This window comes from Ovis canadensis, chromosome 2 (genome assembly GCF_042477335.2).
Source record: "Ovis canadensis isolate MfBH-ARS-UI-01 breed Bighorn chromosome 2, ARS-UI_OviCan_v2, whole genome shotgun sequence".
NCBI lineage: Eukaryota > Metazoa > Chordata > Mammalia > Artiodactyla > Bovidae > Ovis > Ovis canadensis.
The window spans coordinates 37374548-37399354 of NC_091246.1; the positions used below are offsets into that span (position 1 = coordinate 37374548).

At 37.1% G+C, this 24807-nt stretch overlaps 2 protein-coding genes and 1 non-coding gene across 6 annotated transcripts in view; 2 read left to right on the forward strand and 1 right to left on the reverse strand.

Moving 5' to 3' along the window:
- The window catches only part of UBAP1 (ubiquitin associated protein 1), a 67118-nt gene that overhangs the window by 40032 nt on the left and 2279 nt on the right, over positions 1 to 24807 (reverse strand). The window lies entirely within an intron of this gene.
- Positions 4379 to 4838, forward strand: LOC138432326 (large ribosomal subunit protein uL14-like). The gene has a single exon (XM_069573695.2). The coding sequence runs from the start codon at positions 4384 to 4386 to the stop codon at positions 4804 to 4806; it is 423 nt and encodes a 140-aa protein (XP_069429796.1). The 5' UTR covers positions 4379 to 4383; the 3' UTR covers positions 4807 to 4838.
- Positions 5716 to 5822, forward strand: LOC138434793 (U6 spliceosomal RNA). The gene has a single exon (XR_011254874.1). It is a non-coding gene; the product is annotated as a U6 spliceosomal RNA (small nuclear RNA).

Genomic DNA, 24807 nt, shown 5'->3' on the forward strand with positions numbered 1-24807 from the left:
ATCAGAAGACTTTCCATTCTTAGTTATGAGGGCACATAAAAACACGTAATCACTTGTTGAGTCTATGACTCAGTAAGTGTACATAGTCCACACCCATGTTTTTCTCAAGGAGAAAATGCTTACTATTTGACACTAATAATACTATTTCACTCTACAAGAAGCCAACACAAAATAACTGGTTAATGTAAAATACAAAGCAGCTAATTATCATACCAGATGCTATTAATCTGACCTGAGAGAAGTAATCACAAACGTAACTTTTCGTCCTTTCAGCAGTCTTCACACTCAGTGGATTACTTCAGTCTGACTGTCCCAGTCATGTGAAATCTGAATGATTTTTTTCCCATAGAAACAACGAAATAACAGCCTTGTTCCCTAAACTTAAGAACTCATTACCCTCAGGGGAACACTGTGCAGTAACAGGGAACAAATAAAGATGGCGCAACGTCACAGAATATCAAGGATCTGAGGTTAGAAGGTTAGGGTTTCTAAGTAATTTCACAGGCAAAGAAAATCCCTTTATGTAAATATAAGTACCAGAATAATTTTATTTAAAGTTCTATCAAGTCTTTAAGAAAATAATTATTCCAACACATAAATTATCCTTAAATTATCCTTATGCATAAAATGGAAGCAGACAAACACAGCTTTGCAGTTTAGTTTTATACAGGATTTATTTATTGCCTAGCTTTCTCCCCCAGGCTTTAAGCACTGCAAGTACAAGAACCACTTTGGTTTTGTTCACTATTTCACCAAACATACTGCCCTGTGAGTAGTGCTCAATAAGTACCTACTGAATGAATGTTGCCAAATTTCCAAGTTATTATATGAGATTAGCATAATACTGACACCAAAACTTGACCAGGGAAGGAGAAAAACAAGAAAATAAGAAATAAATGTATGCGTGGGTGCTAAGTTGCTTCAGTCGTGTCCAACTCTTCGCAACCCTATGGACTGTAGCCTGCCAGGCTCCTCTGTCCATGGGATTTTCCAGGCAAGAATACTGCAGTGGGTGGCCATGCCCTCCTCCAGGGAATCTTCCTTACCCAAGGAATGAACATGAGTCTCCTGCATTACAGATTCTTTACATCTGACCCACCAGGGAAGCCCACATATACTTATCACTAATTTCTAATTAAAACAGTATTAAATTGAATTAAACAGCAGACTTCCGGCTGTAGGATATTTTCCAGGAAAAATATTGTGTTGACTTCAACAAAAAATTTCAAAGGAGGAAAAGAAAAAGGAAAAATAGAAAGGAGGGAATCTATAAGTTAAAAAAAAGAGGGTAAGAGATAAATCTAAAGCAGTCACAGTATACAGATTTCTTTATTTGGATACCAGATCCCAACCCAAATAAACTGAGAAAAAAAGACAAAACAATTGAGAAAATATTAACACCCACTGGACATATGATAATATTAAATAATAAGTTAAATTTTAAGGTAGGATAATGGTATCGGTTTTTTTAAATTCCTATCTTTCAGAGATACACCAAAATATATTTACAATTAGAAAGCTACATCTGGGATTTGTTCCAAAATAACTTTGAAGAGGACATGTACATGAAACAAAATCATTACAGTAACTATAAATGCAGTATAATCTCTAAAATTTGTGAATCACTATACTGCACACCTGAAATTTATTTTTTAAAAAAGGAACAAAAAAGATTAACACCTGTTACAGTTAGATCTACATTTATAAGTTTAGAACATTATAAAATAAAGAACCAAAACAAAAAGATGTTACTGCCATAGTGTAAAATGACAGGCTGCAATTAATTACATTTTAATTTTCTAAATTTTCTAATTTTAATTTTCTAAAACTATGAATTAAACCTAATATAATTGGCAACCATCATTATCAATAATCTATAGTTTCAGCAAATGCTAAAACTACTGGTTCAAGTTCCACAAGAGTAACAGGATATGTACACGGTCTCAAAGTATCTCCCCCCAATATATTTTTTTATTAATTATAGTGGAGAAAACAGTAACTTTCTCTTGGCAGACACCACTTTAACCAAGTAATCAAAACTGATTAACACCACCAGTAACAAGACAAACTGACACCTCCATATATGATATACTGAAAACACATCAATTCTGCAGTATTCCTGCCAAACATTAATCTATCATGAGAGGGTATCAAACAACCTGAATCTAATCATGAAGAAGTACCAAAACAAACTGATCTTGAGGGACATTCTATAAATGATCTGTACTCTACAAATATATCAAAATCATGAGACAAAGACTGAAAAACTGTTTCAGATTAAATAAAGTCAATTTAAGTGACAAAACCACTAAATGAACCAAGATGCTTTTCTGTTGTTAAGAATATTGCTGGACAATGGGTGACTCAATAACAGTTAATTTCCTGATTTTTATCATTGATATCTAGCTATGTAAGAGAACATTCTTATTTTTAGAAAGCACACACTGTAAAGTAGTACTAGGGTATCATGCCTGCAATATTTCAAGCAATTATGAAAAAGACAGTATGTATAATGTAAATACAAATTTACAGATAGATGACACAGGAGGAGAATAAGTGAAGATAAAAAATATGAAACACTTAGGTATCTCAGTAGAAGGTATACAGGAACTCTCTGTACTATTACTGAGAGTACTCTGGTGAATCAGAAACTGTATCAAAATAAAAACTTAAAGATAAACTCAATAAGCACATATATTTGCATGGTTTTTTTATCAGGAAGGATTCATACCAAACTGTTAACAGTGGTTAGTTCTAGAAGAAAGTAAAAAGAAAGCTTTGATGTTCTTTTTTCTATACTTCTGTAATTTTTATTCTGGAGCTGAAAAATTCAATAACTGAAACAAAAAGTTGACTAGAGGAATACAAGAGTAGATGTGAACAGGCAAAAGGAAAAATCAGCACACTTGAACATAGAGCAATGTCTACGAAGAAAGGAAAAAGAATAAAGAAAAGCAAACAGAGTCTAAAGGACCTGTGAGATGCCTTTAAGCATAACAACATCCCCTTTACAGAAGTCTCAGAAGAAAAAGGATGACAGAAAGACTATTTAAAAATATAATGGCCAAAATCTTTCCAGATGTGATGAAAAATGTCAATCTACAAATCCAAGCAGCTCAATGAACTCCAAGTAGGATAAACTCAAAGAGATTCAAACCCAAACACATTATAACCAAACTGTTGAATGACTCTTTAAAACCAAGATATGGAACTCATCATTCACAAGAGAGCCTCAATAAGATTAACAGCCAATTTCTAATAAGAAACTATGAAGGACAGAAGACAGTAGGATGACATATTTAAATTGCAAAATGAAACAAAACACTGTCAACCAAGAATACTGTATCTGGCAAAGACTATCCTTCAAAAATGAGGGAAAAACTGAAATATTCTCAGACATATGAACCTGAAGGACTTTCCTGCCAGTGGACCTGGCCTGTAAGATACATTAAAAATGCTTCAGGCTAAAATGGCAGAATACTACACTAACTCAAAGCCCTAAGAAGAAATAAAGATCTCTGCTAAGGATACATAGGCTAAATAGCTTTTTTGGTTTCCAACTCCTCTTTTTTCTTGTACAGAAGTTTTAATACACAAGAATTATTATAAATCTATGTTACTGTCGTTCCATGTCTGGTTTATTTCACTTACCATAATGTTCTCTAGGTTCACTCATGTTGTATATAAAGTTGCACTCTGTGACAACAACATTTAAAAGGGATAGGATGGAACCATATAGGAACAGAGTCTTTATATGATACTGAAGTGGGTTATCAGTTCAAACTAGACTATTAGAAATATAAGAGGTTAAATATAATCCTCAAGAGAAATGAGAACATACACCCACATAGACAAAGTGAAAACAACCCAAATGTCCATCAACTGATGAATGGATAAATAAAATATGATATAGCCACACAATGGAATGTTATTTGGCAATAAAAAAATACTATGGCATGGTTAAACACGGAGAAACATGCTGAATTAGTAAGAAGTAAGTCACAGAAGACTACATATTATGTTTTCATTTATGTGAAATGTCTAGAATAGGCAAATCCACAAACAAAGTAAATTAGTGGCTGCAAGGGGCTGTGGTAAGAGAGTAATAGGGAATGAATGTTAACAGGCATTAGGATTCTTTTTAGGGTATTGAAAACCCTGGAACATTTTCAATAGACTGCAGTGGTGGTTTTACCACACTGTGAAAATAATAAAAACCACTGAATTGTACATTTTTAATGAATGAATTTTGTGGTATATGAACTATATCCTAACAAAGCTATTTTTTTAAATGCAGCCCTGAATACAGAACAGGACAGAAGGTAGAAAAAACTACCACAATTAAAGTGTTTCAAGCCTTTTTGTCCCTTTCCGGCCTTCAAGATGTCGAAGGGAGGACGTGGTGGGTCCTCTGGTGCAAAATTCCAGATTTCCTTGGGTCTTCCGGTTGGAGCCGTGATCAACTGTGCTGACAACACAGGAGCCAAAAATCTGTATATCATCTCTGTGAAGGGGATCAAGGGACGATTGAATAGACTTCCTGCTGCTGGTGTGGGTGACATGGTAATGGCCACAGTCAAGAAACGCAAACCAGAGCTCACAAAGAAGGTACATCCAGCGGTGGTAATTCGACAACAAAAGTCATACCGGAGAAAAGATGGTGTGTTTCTTTATTTTGAAGATAATGCAGGGGTCATAGTAAACAATAAAGGCGAGATGAAAGGTTCTGCCATCACAGGACCAGTTGCAAAGGAATGTGCAGACTTGTGGCCCAGGACTGCATCCAATGCTGGCAGCATTGCGTGATTCTTTGGTGTATTTGTAAAAAAAAATAAAAATTATTTGCTCCCCCCAAAAAAATAAAATAAAATAAAATAAAATAAAATAAATAAAGTGTTTAAAGCTCAGGATCAATGGTTTTAAGCAGTTTCCAAATCTGTCTAACAACTTTCTCAGGAGAGAACTGAAATAATGAAAAAGAGAAATAAAACCTCTAAGAGCCGGTACTCACCTCTTCCAATTCAAGAGGTGAGTACCAAGCAAAATGCACTTGTAAAAACTGAAATCTAGACACATCATAAAAATTTAGATCACCAGGTTTTTTAAAAATCTGAGTAACAAATAGCTTCCAGATAGACAGTGGTTATCTTCAAAGGAAATAGTAAGACTAGCCTCAAGAACTTTCACTATCAACAGCTGAGGCTATAAAAGTATGGAGCTATTATCTTCAAAAATCTAATTAAGAATAGTTCTAAGGATTTCCCTGGTGGTTCAGTAGTTAAGAATCCACCTGCCAATGCTGGAGAGACAGGTTCAATCCCTGCTCCAGGAAGATTCCACATGCCACGGGGCAATCTTGTGGAATGTGCACCTGTGTGCCACAACTACTGAGCTGGTGCTCTAGAGCACATGCTCTGCAACAAGAGAAGCCACTGCAAGGAGAAGGCCACACACTGCAACTAGACAGTAGCTCCCCCTCACCCCAACTAGAGAAAGCCCCGCACAGCAACAAAGACCCAGCACAGTCAAAAATAAATAAATAATAAATAAAATATTGTTCTAAAATTAGAATCCCAGTATCCAAATGAGCTGGCGAAATGAAAACATTTCAACATCCAAAGACTGAAAATTCACCTTTCATTGATTTCTCTGTGAAAAAAGAATCCAGATAAATAGTTCAGCAAAGCATAAAATTAATCTAAAGTAGGTGAAATGGTGCTCGCTTCGGCAGCACATATACTAAAATTGGAATGATACAGAAAAGATTAGCATGGCCCCTGCACAAGGATAACAAGCAAATTCGTGAAGCATTCCATATTTTTAAAGTCTACAAGCAATAAATGCTGGAGAGGGTGTGGCAAAAAGGGAACTCTCTTACACTGCTGGTGAGAATGCAAACTAGTATAGCCACTATGGAGAACAGTGTGGAGATTCCTTAAAAAACTGGAAATAGAACTGCCTGATGACCCAGCAATCCCACTGCTGGGCATACACACCAAGGAAACCAGAATTGAAAGAGACACATGTACCCCAATGTTCATCACAGCACTGTTTATAATAGCCAGGACATGGAAGCAACCTAGATGTCCATCAGCAGATGAATAGATAAGAAAGCTGTGGTACATACACACAATGGAGTACTACTCAGCCATTAAAAAAATACATTTGAATCAGTTCTAATGAGGTGGATGAAACTGGAGCCGATTATACAGAATGAAGTCAGAAAGAAAAACACCAATACAGTATACTAACGCATATATATGGAATTTAGAAAGATGGTAACAATGACGCTGCATGCGAGACAACAAAAGAGACACAGATGTATAGAACAGGCTTTTGGACTCTGTGGGAGAGGGAGAGGGTGGAATGAATTGGGAGATTGGCATTGAAACATGTATAATATAATATAAGAAACGAATCGCCAGTCTAGGTTCCATGCAGGATACAGGATGCTCGAGGCTGGTGCACTGGGATGACCCAGAGGGATGGTATGGGGAGGGAGGTGGCAGGGGGGTTCAGGAACATGTGTACACCCGTGGCAGATTCATGCTGATGTATGGCAAAACCAATGCAATAAAGTTTAAAAAAAAAAAGGAAAAAAATAAAGTAGGTGAAATGTAAAACATCAGAAAAGCCAGTGGGCAGGGACTTCCCTGGTGAAAATATGGTTAAGAATTCACCTTGCAATCCAGGGAATACGGGTTTGATCTCTGTTCAGGGCCTAAGATCCCACATGTCAAAGAGCAACTAAGCCTCGAATTCTGAGATTGCAAGCTCTGGAACCCTCACACCACAACTAGAGAGTCCATGTACTGTAATGAAAGATCCCGAGTGCCACAACTAAGACCTGATGCAGCCTAATAAATATTTTTTAGAAAGAAAGAAAAAGCAGTGGGCAGATAAATCAGTAAAATATATTTAGTCCAACTCCCAACATAAAAGTAATAGATCTGGAACTGAAATCTAAGTTGACCTAAAATGGGAGAAATATGGAAAAGGAAGAAGTAGAACAAACTTGTCTTATTGTAGAGATCACATATGCAGCACACATAGATTTAACATATAAAAATTACATATAAAAATTTTAACAACCACCAACAGGAATAAAGGAGTAAGATAAGCAACTTTCAAGTAACTAAAGAAGTCAAATATAGAAAATTCATCAAAAGGAAGAATGAATTTGAAAAACAAGAGAAAAGGAAGGAAAACAGAAAATGTAGAATAAGAATGAAACTAAATATATTTTTAATCACAATTAACATGAAAAAATTTACTCCCTCTGTTCAAAGACCAATTTTCAGCCTGGGTTCCAAAGAGAAAAATTATAAAAGGTAAGCTTTTTAGAAAATGGGAACACACAGGCGAGGAACTGTTATGGAAAAGATAACTGTGTGTTTCAAGTCTAGGGAACAAAATCAACAAAGGCTCCTCATCCTTTGAAAATATCAACTAACATATTTTGCTTCAGATTACTGCATGCAGCAATTAAGATAACAAAATTATTAGCAACTGTCATAAGGTCTATACTTCTAAAGCTGAAGGTACATTCATGTCTATGTTGACTTGTGAGTACCTGAAAATCAAACAGAAAACCCTCTAAAAGGTAAAAGATTTTTTTTTTAAAGTTTAAGATATAATTTCAGCAGTCAGTTCAGTTCAGTCGCTCAGTCGTGTCCTACTCTTTGCGACCCCATGAATCGCAGCACTCCAGGCCTCCCTGTCCATCACCAACTCCTGGAGTTCACTCAGACTCGCATCCATCGAGTCAGTGATGCCATCCAGCCATCTCATCCTCGGTCGTCCCCTTCTTCTCCTGCCCCCAACCCCTCCCAGCATCAGAGTCTTTTCCAATGAGTCAACTCTTTGCATGAGGTGGCCAAAGTACTGGAGTTTCAGCTTTAGCATCATTCCTTCCAAAGAAATCCCAGGGCTGATCTCCTTCAGAATGGACTGGTTGGATCTCCTTGCAGTCCAAGGGACTCTCAAGAGTCTTCTCCAACACCACACTTCAAAAGCATCAATTCTTCGGCGCTCAGCTTTCTTCACAGTCCAACTCTCACATCCATCATGACCACTGGAAAAACCACAGCCTTGACTAGACGGACCTTAGTCGGCAAAGTAATGTCTCTGCTTTTGAATATGCTATCTAGGTTGCTCATAACTTTTCTGCCAAGGAGTAAGTGTCTTTTAATTTCATGGCTGCAGTCACCATCTGCAGTGATCTTGGAGCCCAAAAAAATAAAGTCTGACACTGTTTCCACTGTTTCCCCATCTCTTTCCCATGAAGTGATGGGACCAGATGTCATGATCTTCATTTTCTGAATGTTGAGCTTTAAGCCAACTTTTTCACTCTCCTCTTTTACTTTCATCAAGAGGCTTTTTAGTTCCTCTTCACTTTCTGCCATAAGGGTGGTGTCATCTGCATATCTGAGGTTATTGATATTTCTCCCGGCAATCTTGATTCCACCTTGTGTTTCTTCAGCATACATATGTATTAAATCTTTTGAAACTCCTCTCGAAAATAACCAAAGCTCTACCACCCTCCAAAGAGTGTAAAAGTATTCCATTAAGTTTCTCCTCTCATCATCACATAAATTTTTTAAAAGTCATAAAAAGAAAAATACTGGCATATTTTATTCTAGGGCAAAAAATAAAATCACAGCAGAAAAAAATGTCAACACAGTGAACTTTGTCTATTAGCAAAATATTAATATTACCTTTTCATATCCATGTTGAATAGAAATACAAATCCTATCAGGTTACTGGCCCAAGTTGCTTAAATATAGCATCCAGTGTCTAACCTGAAATTTCCAACTACAAAGTCAGAAATATGACATATTGGCTTGCTCTACTACAGAAATGGAAGCTTCTGTTAAAAGTATATTTAGGAAATTCCAAACATAAAAGATTTGCTTAATTTGCAGCATTTACATAACACAGAACTATTTCTAAGGCAAATGTAAACATAAGTTGTAAAAATCCTCATTCCCTAATAGAATAATATTATGACTCTATCAACATGGTGTACAAATTATCCAACTATGTACAAGCTGGTTAATTTACCTATAATGCAATTACTGTATATTATTTTCACAAAAATGAGAAACATTGACAACTGTAAGCAAGTACAGTGGTCTGGAAAAATACCTATAGCACAATGAAACCATCAGTGCCTGGACCCATATTAACAATCAGAATACCACTGATTTCAAATTTTAAACATGTCAATTCTTTTCTAAATAATAATTAAGAAAAACAGAAGAGAAAAAATAATTAAGACAAAAGTTGATTCTTTGCAAAGATCAATAAAATTGATAAAACCCCAGACCAGGCTATTTAGAAGAAAACAAAATGACTGATTGCAGGAATGGAAGACTTCTGAACATCACTATAGATCTTATAAAGACTAAAAGAGAATATAATACAGAAACAATTTTATGCCAAAAGTTTGGCATTTTAGGTAAAATGAATGAACCAATTTCACAAAAAACACAAATGACCAAAGCTCACCCGAAATGAAATAAATAGCCTCAATAGCCCTATACCTTTCAAATAAACTGAATTTGAAGTTAAAAATTTTATAAAGAAAACTCAGGGGCCAGCTGGTTTTACTGGTGAAATCAACTATTGAACACAAACTCTTTCAAAATATTAAAGAGGAAGGAATAATTTCCAAATCAGTTTATACAGCAAAAAATTATCTTGATACAAAAATAGCCAAGACATTATAAGAGAAAATTCTTAAGAAGTTTAGTAACTCAAATCCAACAACATATAAAAGTATACCATATAGAGACAAAGTTGAGTTTTTCCCAGGAATGCAAAATTGGTTGCATATATTGGCTGAATATAATTTAAAATAATTGGTTGAATATCTTTCTAAAAAATTAATCAGTGCACCGGCTTCCCTGGTAGCTCAGAGGTAAAGAATCTGCCTGCCAAAACAGGAGACAGGTTCAATCCCTGACCCGGGAAGATCCCACATGACACCAAGCAACTACCTGGTGTACCACTCCTCCTGAGCCCATGTGCCACAACTACAGAAGCCCACATGCCCTGGACACTCTGCTCTGCAACAGGAGAAGCCACCGCAATGAGAAGCCCCTGCTCACCACAATTAGAGTAAAGCCTGAGCAGCAATGAAGACACAGCACAGCCAAAAATTATTAAATATAAATAAAACTAAAAAAACATTAATCAGGGAAATTCACCATACTGGCAAATTAAAAAAGAAAAGCCATACAATTATCTCAAGAGACACAGAGAGTTCATTTAACAAAATTCAACACCCATTCCTGAAAACCTGAGTAAACTAAGAATAGAAGGGGATTTCCTTAACTTTAATAGATGCCCTCAACGATAAAGGGCATCTATTTAAAAAAAAAAAAAAAAAGCCTATAGTCTACATCATACCTAACGGAAAAGACTTTTCTCTTAAGTTCAGGAATAAGGCAAGGATGTCCACGTTCCATCACTTTTATTCAATCTTGTATTGGAGGTTCTAGCCAGCACAAAAAAAAAAGAAGAAAATAAACAAGAGGCATCCAGATTGGAAAAAAAACTATGAAACCTTATTCTGGACAGCAAGGTCTGTAGAAAGTCTAGTGGAATCTACAAAATAATAATAGAACTAGTAAACTATACACAAGTTTAGCAAGATTGGAGAACATAAGATCATTACGTAATTATTACATTTTATACCCTAGCAATGAACAATGAGAAGCTGAAATGCTAAAAATCATCATGTACAGTTTCAGTTCAGTTGCTCAGTGGTGTCCGACTCTTTGTGACTCCATGGACCACAGCACACCAGGCCTCCCTGTCCATCACCAACTCCCAGAGCTTGCTCAAACTCATGTCCATTGAGGCAGTGATGCCATCCAACCATCTCATCCTCTGTCGTCCCTTTCTCTTCCCACCTTCAATCTTTCCCAGCATTAAGGTCCATTTCAAATGAGTCAGCTCTTCGCATCAGGGGGCCAAAGCATTGGAGCTTCAGCTTCAACATCAGTCCTTGCAGGACTGATATTCAGGACTGATTTCCTTTGGGATTTATGGGTTTGATCTCCTTGCAGTCCAAGGGACTCTCAAGAGTCTTCTTCAAAAGCATCAATGTTTTGGCGCTCAGATTTCCTTATAGTTCAACTCTCATATCCATACATGACTACTGGAAAAACCATAGCCTCGACTAGACAGACCTTTGTTGCCAAAGTAATGTCTCTGCTTTTGAATATGCTGTCTAGGTTGGTCATAGTTTTTCTTCCAAGGAACAAGCGTCTTTTAAGTTTATGGCTGCAATCACCATCTTCAGTGATTCTGGAGCCCCAAAAAATAAAGTCAGCCACTGTTTTCACTGTCTCTCCATCTATTTGCCATGGAGTGATATAACCGGATGCAAAGATCTTAGTTTTCTGAATGTTGAGCTTTAAGCCAGCTTTTTCACTCTCCTCTTTCACTTTCATCAAGAGGCTCTTTAGTTCTTCTTCACTTTCTGCCATAAGGGTGGTGTCATCTGCATATCTGCATTATTGATATTTCTCCCGGTAAACTTGATTCCAGCTTATGCTTCATCCAGCCTGGCATTTCACATGATGTACTCTGCATATAAGTTAAATAAGCAGGGTGATAATATACAGCCTTGATGTACTTCTTCCCTGATTTGGAACCAGTCTGTTATTTCATGTCCAGTTCTAACTTGACCTGCATACAGATTTCTCAGGAGGCAAGTAAGGTGGTGGCCTGGTATTCCCATCTCTTCAAGAATTTCCCAGTTTGTTGTGTCTACACAGTCAAAGGCTTTGGTGTAATCAATAAAGCAGAAGTAGATGTTTTTCTGGAACGCTCTTACATTTTCGATGATCCAACAGATGTTGGCAATTTGATCTCTGGTTCCTCTGCCTTTTCTAAAACCAGCTTGAACATCTGGAAGTTCACGGTTCACATACTGCTAAAGACTAGCTTGGAGAATTTCGAGCATTACTTTGCTGGTGTGTGAGATGAGTGCAATTGGGCAGTAGTTTGAACATTCTTTGGCATTGCCCTTCTTTGGGATTGGAATGAAATTGACCTTTTCCAGTCCTGTGGCCACTGCTGAGTTTTCCAAATTTGCTGGCATATTGAGCACAGCACTTTAACAGCACTGTCTTTTAGATTTGAAATAACTCAACTGGAATTCCATAGCCTCCTCTAGCTTTGTTCGGAGTGATGCTTCCTAAAGCCCATTTGACTTCACATTCTAGGAGGTCTAGCTCTAGGTGAGTGATCATACCATCATGGTTATCTAGGTCATGCAGATCTTTTTTGTATAATTCTTCTGTGTATTCTTGCCACCTCTTGTTAATATCTCCTGCTTCTGTTAGGTCCATACTGTTTCTGTCCTTTATTGTGCCCGTCTTTGAATGAAATGTTCCCTTGGTATCTCTAATTTTCTTGAAGAGATCTCTAGTCTTTCCCATTCTATTGTTTTCCTCTATTTCCTTGCACTGATCACCGAGGAAGGCTTTCTTATCTCTCCTTGCTATTCTCTAGAACTTTGCATTCAAATGGGTGTATCTTTCCTTTTCTCCTTTGCCTTTAGCTTCTCTTCTTTTCTCAGCTATTTGTAAGGCCTCCTCAGAAAACCATGTACAAGAGCACTCAAAGTTATGAAATACTGTGGAATATATCTGACCAAAAAAATGTGTAAGACCTGAACACTGAAAACTATAAAGCACTGCTGAGAGAAACTTAAGACTATCTCAGTCTGTTCAAGTTCCTGTAACAAAATACTTTAGACTGGGTAGCTTAAAAAAACAGGAATGCATTTTTCACAATTCTCAAAGCTTTGGAAGTTCAAGATCTAGCCAAAAGTAGATTCGGTGTCTGGTTACAGACTGCTTCCTGGTTCGTTGATAGCTGTTTTTTTGCTATAACCTTACATGGCCACGGAAGGGGGTAAGGGACCTCTTTTATAAGGGTACTAATCCCATTCCTGAGCGTTCCTCCTCATGACCTAATTATCTTCCAAAAACCCAATCTCCAAATATCATCACATTGAGGTTTAGGTTTTAACATACAAATATCGGCATACACAAATTTTCAACCTACAGCAAAGACCTAAATAAATGGAGAGACAGATATATCATGTTCACAGGTTCTAACTCAGTATCTTTAGGGCACTGACTCTCCCCAAATTGATCTGTAGATTCAACACAATGGCAAACAAAACACTAACATGATTTCTGTAGATAGTCTAACAAGCTAATGCTAAAATTCACAGAAAAATGTGAAAGGCCTGAACAGCCAAAACAACACTGGGAAACTTCCTGACTTCAGAATTATACAGCTACAGTTATCAAGATAGTATGGTGGCATACAGACAGATAAGTAGATCAAAAGAACAGAACAGAATCCAAAATCAGATCCTCATACACACAGATGAAATATTTTTAAGGTGTAAGAGCAATTCAATAGAGAAAGGGTAATCTTTTCAACAAACGGTGCTGGAACAAAGAGATATCTATATTGTTAAAAAAAAAAAAAAAAACCTTCCATTCATACCTCACACCACATATTAAAAAATTAACTAAAAATGGATCACAGACTTTGTAAAATCTGAAACCATACGTCTAGAAGAGAACATAGAAAATCTTTCCAACCTGTGATTAGGTAACATCTTCGATATACCACCACAGCATGAATCATAAATGAAAAAATACACCATTAAAATTGAAAACTTCTCAAAAGACACTGCTAAGAGAATAACTCTCAAATGCATGAAATATAATTTTAAATGTTTATCAGCACAGAAAACTCAACAGTGGCCACAGGACTAGAAAAGGTCAGTTTTCATTCCAATCCCAAAGAAAGGCAATGCCAAAGAACGCTCAAACTACTGCACAATTGCACTCATCTCACACGCTGGTAAAATAATGCTCAAAATTCTCCAAGCCAGGCTTCAGCAATATATGAACTGTGAACAACCAGATGTTCAAGCTGGTTTTAGAAAAGGCAGAGAAACCAGAGATCAAATTGCCAACATCCGCTGGATCATGGAAAAGGCAAGAGAGTTCCAGAAAAACATCTATTTCTGCTTTATTGACTATGCCAAAGCCTTTGACTGTATGGATCACAATAAACTGTGGAAAATTCTGAAAGAGATGGGAATACCAGACCACTTGACCTGCCTCTTGAGAAATCTGTATGCAGGTCAGGAAGCAACAGTTAGAACTGGACATGGAACAACAGACTGGTTCCAAATAGAAAAAGGAATACATCAAGGCTATATATTGTCACCCTGCTTATTTAATTTATATGCAGAGCACATCATGAGAAACACTGGGCTGGAAGAAACACAAGCTGGAATCAAGATTACTGGGAGAAATATCAATAACCTCAGATATGAAGTTGACACCACCCTTGCAGCAGAAAGTGAAGAAGAACAAAAGAGCCTCTAGATGAAAGTGAAAGAGGAGAATGAAAAAGCTGGCTTAAAGCTCAACATTCAGAAAACTAAGATCATGGTATCTGGTCCCGTCACTTCACAGCAAATAGATGGAGAAACCGTGGAAACAGTGGCTGATTTTATTTTGGGGGGGCTCCAAAATCACTGCAGATGGTGACTGCAGCCATGAAATTAAAAGACGCTTACTCCTTGGAAAGAAAGTAATGACCAACCTAGACAGCATATTAAAAAGCAGGGACATTATTTTGCCAACAAAGGTCCGTCTTGTCAAGGCTGTGGTTTTTCCAGTAGTTATGTGTGGATGTGAGAGCTGGGCATCCAAAGAAAACAGCGCAGAAGAATTGATGCTTTTGAAGTGTGGTGTTGGAGAAGACTCTTGAGAGTCCCTTGGACTGCAAGGAGATCCAACCAGTTCATTTTAAAGGAGATCAGTCCTGGGTGTTCTTTGGATGGAATGATGCTAAAGCTGAAACTCCAGTACTTTGGCCACCTCATGCAAAGAGTTGACTCATTGGAAAAGACTCTGATGCTGGGAGGGGTTGGGGGCAGGAGGAGAAGGGGCGACAAAGGATGAGATGGCTGGATGGCATCACCTACTCGATGGCCAGTTGGGGATGGACAGGGAGACCTGGCGTGTTGCGATTCACGGAGTCGCAAAGAGTCAGACACAACTGAGCAATTGAACTGATGGTAGGTCAATTTTTAATTTTGGGGGGAATCTCTACACTGTTTTCCACAGTGGCTGCAATAATTTATAGTCCTACCAACAGTGCATGAGGGCTCCATTTTCTCCACATAGTTGCCAACACTTGTTATTTGTTGACTTTTTTGAATAGCCATTCTGAGAGGTGTGAGGTAACATTTCACTTTGGTTTTGATTTGCATTTCCCTGATGATTAGTAATGTTGAGCATCTTTTCATGTGCCTGATGGCTATCTGTATGTCTGCACTGAGAAATGGTTGCTTTCAGATATGGATAAAGAACTTATAAGATAAACCTGGGCCATTTGTTGTACATGAAAATAAGAAAATTTCCAAAGATTTACAGGTTATATCAAAAGGCTACCCATTTTTAAAAACTTGTGCATCAAAAATAATGACTATAGTTGTTTTAAACACACATTATAAAGCCACAAGTCTATGATGATATTCAAAGGTCCATAGAAAACTATCAGAAAAAAAACAAACCACAAATAACCTACTACTATTAAGAGACAGCTATTATACCAACTTTGAAACTGGTAATTAAAAGAAAAGATTAAGCATTCCTCATTCCTTTCCAGTAGGAACTACACTTCAGGGTAACCCTGCTGATGAGGGAAAGCTCTTCTTCATAGAAGAATGGCATCTCATAAACATAAATGTGAAAAAAAGTGTGATGATACAAGCTCATAACTTCTAATTATATAATTGATTCAAGTAAGTATCATCAATGGATGTTAAATTATTAGGTAAAGATCAACAGGGAGCTTTATAATAGAAGGATGGGGCTGACACCATCTGAACATAACTAGAATCACAAAAAGTGGGACAACCATTCATTACGTACCTCCTGATGGGATGTAAAAAAAAGGACACAGCACCACTTCTATGATGGCTGCTGCCCCCAACCAAACAACAAAAACATGAATTAAATCAAGCTTCGAACCCTTTCTTTACAAGAATGAGAGGAGCAAGCAAAAAAGACAACACAAGAACGCACAGACAAATCCTAAATTTGGAATACCTTCAGGACAAATGGCCTGGTTTCTCCAATGAAAAGGTGATAATTACCATATCACAGAAGAAAGTTAACAGACCTGAAAACCAAATAAGTGATAAGTATGGACCTGACCTGAGTTGTGAATGGAACAAACTATCTGTAAAGTGACATTCTAAGACAATAAGAGAAATTTTCATATAGGATGGTTATTACATTATATTAAGGAATTACTAACAATTGTTAGATAATAGCATGATAATTATATTTTTTAAAGAACGTTAACTGTTTTATCAGTTAGAAACACATTATAATGTATTTATAGGAAAGTTTGAGATTTGCTTTAAAATATTTCAGGCACTTCCCAATCCCCAAAAAAGGGAGGAGAAAAGACTTGAAAAAGATCAAATGGTGATCTTTGTGCAAGCTGGGCAATGGGCACATGGGAGTTCATTACACTTTCTCCTTACTCTCTGGTACACTTTTAAATTCCCATAATACTGAAAAAATGAAAAGGAAGCCTAAGATATTTTTAAAGTGGTTTTATTGGACCTAGAACTGAACAAACCATTTTGTACAATAAAGAATTTGGTTAGCCTTTGTCTCTGGTTCTGGGAAGTGAAAGTGAAAGTCGCTCAGTAGTGTCCAACTCTCGACGACCCTGTGGACTGTATAGTCCATGGAATTCTCCAGGCCAGAACACTGGAGTGGGTAGCCTTTCCTTTCTCCAGGGTATCCTCCCAATGCAGGGATCGAACCCAAGTCTCCAGCATTGCAGGTGGATTCTTTACCAGCTGAACCACAAGGGAAGCCCCTTTTTCTTAGAGGTATCCTCTAAATCCTTGGAATTTCCCAAGTGATACAAAAATCTTTGTTTTTCTTGGTGGGCCCCTAGACCATACTTGGATGTTTATGTTAACAAGATGACTTAGGACAGAGGATGACCATACCAGAAAGACAAATCATGTGATTAGAAGGTAAGGATTTTAAGCCATGTAATATGTTCAACCTTGAGGGAGGGGAAGAGGAGGGCTGGAGATCAAATTCAACCTTGTGGCCAATGAATCATGCCTATGTAATAAGTCAATGAAATGAAATCTGGACACACACTCTGCTGAGCTTCCCTGGTTAACAATATTCTGTGGATCTGGTGACACAATGATGAGTCAAGAGGGTGACACATCCTGCTTCCACCAGGAGAGTATTTTCATGTTTCTGACCTTCCCAGGTTTCACCCTGTGGCATCTTCTGACTAGCTCTGATTTGTATACTTTTTGCTATAACAAGTCTGTAATCATAAATATAGCACTTTTCTGAGTTCTGTAAGGCATTGTAGCAAATTATCTAACCTGAGGGCTGTGTGGGAACCTCTAAATTTGTAGCCAGTTGTTTCAAGATGTTCTGGGAACCCTTGAGCTTGTGGCTGATATCTGGCCAGTCTTCTGAATGACTATGCCTTTAACCTGTGTGCATGTGTGTGTGCTTAGTCCCTCAGTCATGTCAGACTCTGCAACCCTCTGGACTGTAGCCTGCCAGGCTCCTCTGTCCATGGGACTTTCTGGCAAGAATACTAGAGCAGGTTGCCATTACCTCCACCAAGGGATCTTCCCAACCCAGGGATCAAACCCACATCTCCTGCATTAGCAGGGGGATTCTTTACCACTGTGCAACTGGGGAAGCCCATTAACCTAATTCTAGGTAGTGTCAGAATTGCACTGTGAACTCATAAAAGACATTTAGGCAACAAGTGAGGAAATGTGAGTAAGTACTGACATAATACAATAATATGAAATTATTGTTGGGAGTTCCCTGGAGGTCCAGTGGTTGGGACTCAGCACTTTTACTGCCATGGCCCAGGTTCAATCCCTGGTCAGGGAACTAAGACCCCACAAGCTGTGTGGCCTGGCCAAAGAAAAAAAAAAAAAAAAGAAACATTGTTTACCATAGATGGTTGGGCATGGTTAACAGTAGTGTATTTATGAAGAAAAATGTCCTCTTTTTAAAAGTTATATAACATTCTAGTGTAAAATGACTATAATTTAACTCTAAAATATTTCTGAAAATAAATCAGACAGCAAAAATGTTGTTAAATCTTGTTAAAAGGAAACCCACAAGAAATTGTACACAATTAACTAAAATGAGTCAAAAGAGCACAGTAAGAAAACACAGGAATATGCAAACAGAATTCTAAAGTGAAGAGGTATGTTATTTGGCTTTCATTTTTTCCCCTCAATGGAAAAACTAGCTACATAATTACTTTTGTGAGTGTGTGTGTTAGTCATGTCTGACTTTTCGCAACCTCATGGGCTGTAGCCTGCCATGCTCCTCTGTTCTTGGGATTCTCCAGGCAAAAACTGGAGTGGGGAATCATTTCCTTCTCCAGGGAATCTTCCCGACCCTTTGTTACCCACTTAAAGCTGGTTCCCAATCAACTTCTGTTGATTTAAAAAAATATCCCTGCCTGGTCACAACAAAAGGCAATTAATTTCTGACTTATCTGTCTCATTCATTCAACATCTGTTTAAGGTGTACCTACTATTACTGCCTGATACTTCTCTAAGTACTTTGCCCACAAAGTTTCATATAATCAAAGCTATGGTTCTTCCAGTAGTCATATACAGACGTGAGAGATGGAACAACTGATGCTGAAGCTGAAGCTCCAATACTTGGCCACCTGATAAAAAGAGCCGACTCACTGGAAAAGTCCCTGATGCTGGGAAAGATTGAGGGCAGGAAAAGAGGATGCCAGAGGATGAGGTGGCTGGATGGCATCACCGATGCAATGGACATGAACTTGGTCAAACTTAAGGAAATGGTGAAGGACAGGGAGGCCTGGTGTGCTACAGTCCATGAGGTCACAAAGAGTCAGATATGACTTAGCAACTGAACACACACACACACAAACACGCACACTTCTCTAAGTGGCAGCTATAACAGGACAAAACATCTCATTGAAATTAATTCTAATGGGGGACGTTCTCTGGTGGTCCACGTTGGGAACCGCCTGCCAATGCAGGGGACGCAGGTTCAATCCCTGGTCTGGGAAAATTCCACATGCCATGATGCAACTAAGCCCATGTGCCACAACTACTGAAGCCCATGCTCTACAACAGGAGAAGTCACTGCAACAAAAAGCCCTCACACCACAATTAAGGGGCAGCGCCCACTAGCCACAACCAGAGAAAAGTCCAAGCACAACAACAAAGACCCAGCACAGCCAAAAATTAAACAAACAGATAGACTATTAAAAGAAAAATCCAAAAAGACAGACATTAAACATAAAAGAATAAATTAAACTTACTAAGAAGCACTGGATAAAATGTAGTATATTACCTTTAGAAAATAAGGATATTAGCTGACAGTGAAAAGGTATTATGCTTGTATTGAAGCACATGTTAGAAACTTTACATAATTTTCAAAACTATATGTTGAAGTCTTACTTAGTTTTGAAAATACCATCACATACATCATCTTATCAAACCTTACATTCTGTGAGATATAAACAAGTATTCCTATTCTCATTTCACAAACTAAAAAGTTCAAGTCTGAAAGAGATGGTTAGTTTTTAAAAAGGAAACCTGGAACTACAACTTTAGACCTTTAAACTCACTCTACAGTTCTGACCATTGCAATATAATCTCTCCAGGCAAAAGACACTAATTAAAAAGCATATAATAAATTAAAAATTTTAAAAATTTCATAAAAAGTCCCAAATCAACCTCACATTATAGTAAATTCAAAAGTTTACTATTCAAAGTATGATCCTTGGGCCATCAACATAACCTGAGAATTTCTTTAAAAATGCACAATCATAAACCTACCCAGAACTACTGAATCAGAATCTACTTTTTACCACAATCTCCAGGTGATCTACATGAACAATAAAATTTAACAAGGATTGAGAACAATTTAAGAGAACTTTTCACAATGATAAAAATGTTTTATATATCCACTATCTATGTGGCTATCATATTGGACCGATCAAGAACATTTCAAACTAGAATTCTGCCTAAATATAATTTTCTTACCCACTAAATAAAATAAGCCTGTTACCGTAACATGTACTCTTTCACTGAATTCTGTCAGCAATACATACAGACCAAAATCATCTTTTTTAAAAACACAACTCAAAATGTATAGCTTCCTAGAGACATTTGGAGTAAGACCTATATTATTATAGAGTATGTCATACATTATTACTGGCTGCATTATATAACCACATTTATAAGACTCATTTAATAATCTTCCAATAATTTTAATATGGGCTTTCAAAGAAGAAATGTTCCATTATCTTTAAATTCTGCTTATATAAAATGCTGAGATCTCTGAATAAGCCAGGTAAGTGAGTGAAATATTATTATAAAAACTACCTACTACAAGGATAAAGTTAGATTTCCTATTAAATTATAAGAACTAGGTGGAATTTCCTGTTTTAGAAAATGGATGGGACATTTGAATGAATGCATAACAATAAACAATCAATAAACAATTCAAGACCTTCAGTGATTTTGAAGTATTTCAGAACAAGTTGGTTTCCTATTGTTATTATCACTTGGAAATAGAATAACCTTTGACGGAATTCTTTGAGATTTCACTAGCTACCCCTAAAACCCACTCCACATGAAAGTGAAGTGAAAGTGAAAGTCACTCAGTCATGTCCCATTCTTTGCCACCCCATGGACTATACAGTCCATGGAATTCTCCAGGCCAGAATATTGGAGTGTTTAGTCTTTCCCTTTTCCAATGGATCTTCCCAAACCAGGAATCGAACAGGGGTCTCCTACATGGCAGGCGTATTCTTTACCAACTGAGCTATCAGGGAAGCTCTAAAATCCACTTCACATAATAATTTGTAATCCAACATTGGACTTTGAATTCCGCCCACAGAAAGGAATCATTTATCATACATGGAGTGGAATAAGGTATAATCTACCAGAAGGAGGAAAAAAGGAAGCTACTGCCCATATCCTTCCCCAATGAACCCTAAAAGGAAATGTTAACACTCCCAACTACAGGAAGGTACTAGGATTAGGAAGATCTCATTCTTACCAAATGAAGGAAGAAATGACAAAGAGGATATGAACTCTGCCTGGGACTAAGACCATGATGATGAGATACAGCACAAAACAAGCAAAGCCAGTCTGACCTTGAGTTTCCGAAGGATTAATAAAGGTTAATAAAGGTTAGGGATAGGCCATCAAGCCTATCCCAACAAACAGTAAGAGACTGAGAATTAAAGGTAGCCAAAGATGGAATTTAGCATCACGATCTTTAAGTTTGTTTTTCTTATCTATTTACCCATCAAACCAGAGGGTAACTAAAAATTTTGTATTATACTTTTCTATAAACTATGAGGGACATTCTAAAGTATGGTATTTATGCAAGGACTCTCAAAAATCTAGGAAAATAGCTTTCACAAATATCAAAGGTGTACTGTATAACACTATACAGTATTTGCAGTATAATTAAAGCCTGGTGGATGTTTTATATTTCAACGTGATCTTTGCCAGGATCAGGACATCCAACTCCCTAGAAGAACAGTTCCTTCTTATGCAAAGAAAAAAAGTTTTTAAGAGGTTTTAATACACAAAAGAGAAATTCAAATCCCTCAAGATTTTAATAAAAATAACCTAACAGGTAAGAGTTTAATGTGGATAGGAGACACAGCCTAAAGAACTGGGCAGAGAGTTTAAAAAACAAAATAGAACAACTATATCCTCCATCACATATTTTCTACCTGATTTGCAAGTTTCATCATAACTTTTTTCTGGTCATGCGGCACGGCCTGCAAGATCTTAGTTTCCTGACAGGGACTGAATCTGAGCCCTCAGCAGTGAAAGCACAGAGTCGTAACCACTGGACCACCAGGGAATTTCCCATCATAAATCATAACTTTAAATAGTTTCTCCAGTACTAAGAAGAGTTATTTCATTCTTTTAAAAGTATCTGACGAAATTTAAATACCATAAACATATGATACTAATCCCACCTCCCCAAAAAATACCCCCCATATAAACAACTCATTAACTGTGAAAATGGACATTTTTTATTTAATCATGTAATTACATTCCACCTAATTATATAATACTATATTACTTGAAAATGAAGACAAAAATACTCTTCCAAAATGTTTCCGAATCAGCCCTTTGACAATTCACAATTATTCTTGATAAAACCCAACACTAGACAGACTAGACATCAAAAAATCTTTATGAACATATTTTAGTAGAAATCCTACTGCTCAGAATAAGTGACTCATTATGAATTGTTCACACAAGAAAAAACTCTCACTGTCAAACCACATGGTTAACATTTAGTAAAACATATGTGTTCACTAAGTTGCTTCAGTCGTGTACGACTCTTTGCGACCCTACGGACTGGACTGTAGCCTGACAGGCTCCTCTGTCCATGGGGATTCTTCAGGCAAGAATACTGGAGTGGGTTGCTATGCTCTACTCCAAGGGATCTCCCCAACCCAGGAACTAAACCCGACTCTCTTACATCTACTGCATTGGTAGGCAGGTTCTTTACCACAAGCGCCACCTAGGAATCCCAATAAAATGTATACGTCATTCACAAACCTGTTAAGTTTCCCAGCTTGGGGAAATATATATAACCTGTGTGTACAGTTCAGGTTGTGCTTTTAAAATCCTTTTAAAACCCTCTGGCCTGGGATTTCCCTTTCGGTCCAACAGTTAGTATACCAAGCTTCCACTGGATGAGGCATGGTTTCAATCCCTAATCAGAGAACTAATATCCTCCATGCCACACACACAGCCAAATAAATAAATATTTTTTAAATAAAAAATAATTTTTAAAAAACCCTCTGGTTCTTAAAACTCCAAATACAATACGAGCACAACTCCTGAGAAGCTGGCCTTTCTCATCAAGCAAATATTGGTATTAAATGTCAGATCAGATGCCATGTGATACATAAACTTTAGTACTTATTAAAATAACATGCCCAGCAGAAGAGGATTTCCTAAACATGATACAAAAAGCATAAAAGTCTGAAAAGTTCATTCAGTTCATTAAAATCATGAACTTTTCTCATCAAAAGACTATGAAGAGATGGTAAGACAAGTTAAAAACTGGGAGAGAATATTTGCAAACCATAAATTAACAAATAATTAGTATACAAAATACATAAAAATGTATTAAACTCTCAAAAATCAATCAGAAAAAAAGACGACTCAAAAACAGGCAGAGAACTTGAACATACATATCACAAAGATACAAATGGCTAATGAACATACAAAAAAGATGCTCAACTTCAGGAAATGCTAATAAAACACAGTAGATACTCTTTCAAACCCAAAAGAAAAAAATTTAAAAGTCTGACAATATCAAGTACTGGGGAGGAAGTGAAGCAACCAAAACACACACTGCTGGCTCTTGACTCAGTAAACCACAAGATTCACAAATACCATATACCAACTCAGTGAGTCAAACACTGGAAGTGTTTAGTAAGCATTAAGCAACTGACAATGACCAATCCAAAATTCTGAGAACACAAGTGGATTACTGCCAAATACAAATTTTGGCCCTTGATGAACCAGGTCTAACCTGACTCAGCAATTACAATTATAAAAACTTTTAGTCCTTTATCCAATTTACACAGTTCATTTTGTTAAGTACAAAATATTCAGGTATTTATTTCCTCCTAGAACTGATGACATCTTAAGTGACTTAAACTGTAATGAACTATTTGTCATTCCAGCTACGCTATTTCAATTAGAACAAGCAGTTTAAAATGACATTACTTTTAAAACTCATGCTTATAGTTTAAATTTACTTCATAGGGATTGGAGTGGCCCTGTGACCATGTAAAGAGGGGCAAAATGATGCAACCATGACAGAGTCAGTGAAGTTCACTGAAGTTGCTCAGTTGTGTCCAACTCTGCGATCCCATGAACTGTAGCCTACCAGGCTCCTCCATCCATGGAATTTTCCAGGCAAGAGTACTGGAGTGGATTGGCATTTCCTTCTCCAGGGGATCTTCCTGACCCAGGGATTGAACCCAGGTCTCCCACATTGCAGGCAGACGCTTTACTGCCTGAGCTAACAGACAGAGTAAGAGCACTGAAACTGGACGAATTTAGAGCAGTACCTTAGTTTAAGTTACTTAACTTTTCTGATCCTCAGTTTCCTCAATACCTAAAAAGCAAGCCTATCTTTGCCTATCCAAACAAATCATATGAATAAAAGTGAGATGATGTAAAGTGTTTAACGATGCCTAAGTTCATTAATATAGACCCAGTGTTAGCACCTATCCCTTTGTAAATCTAGCTCTTATCTAAAATTTTTAAAATCTGAAATGTTAACTCAATTCATAGGAAAATAATATTCTTACATTCAAATTATTTTCAAATACTACAAGACACTGTGTGCTAAGAAAAGCAACACCCTGATTACATCTTTCTCTAACTGAAAGGCTCTTTTCCTATTAGAAATTAGATTCTGGAAAAGAGGACAGATTTTCAGTTATCTTCATGACACAGAAGTAAGGATTCTCATGCTATGTGGGAAACTAAATCCAATTGATTTTAAGCTTCAATTCAAGGTTTTCTTGATTCTAAGAAGCTTATTTAATACTTAATGGTGGAGGTGGTTGTTTAGTCACTAAGCTGTGTCCGATCCTTTTGCAACCTCCTGGACTGCAGCT

Coding starts and splice junctions, on each gene's coding strand:
- LOC138432326 (XM_069573695.2), top strand. CDS start 4,384: ATGTCGAAGGGAGGACGTGGTGGGTCCTCTGGTGCAAAATTCCAGATT.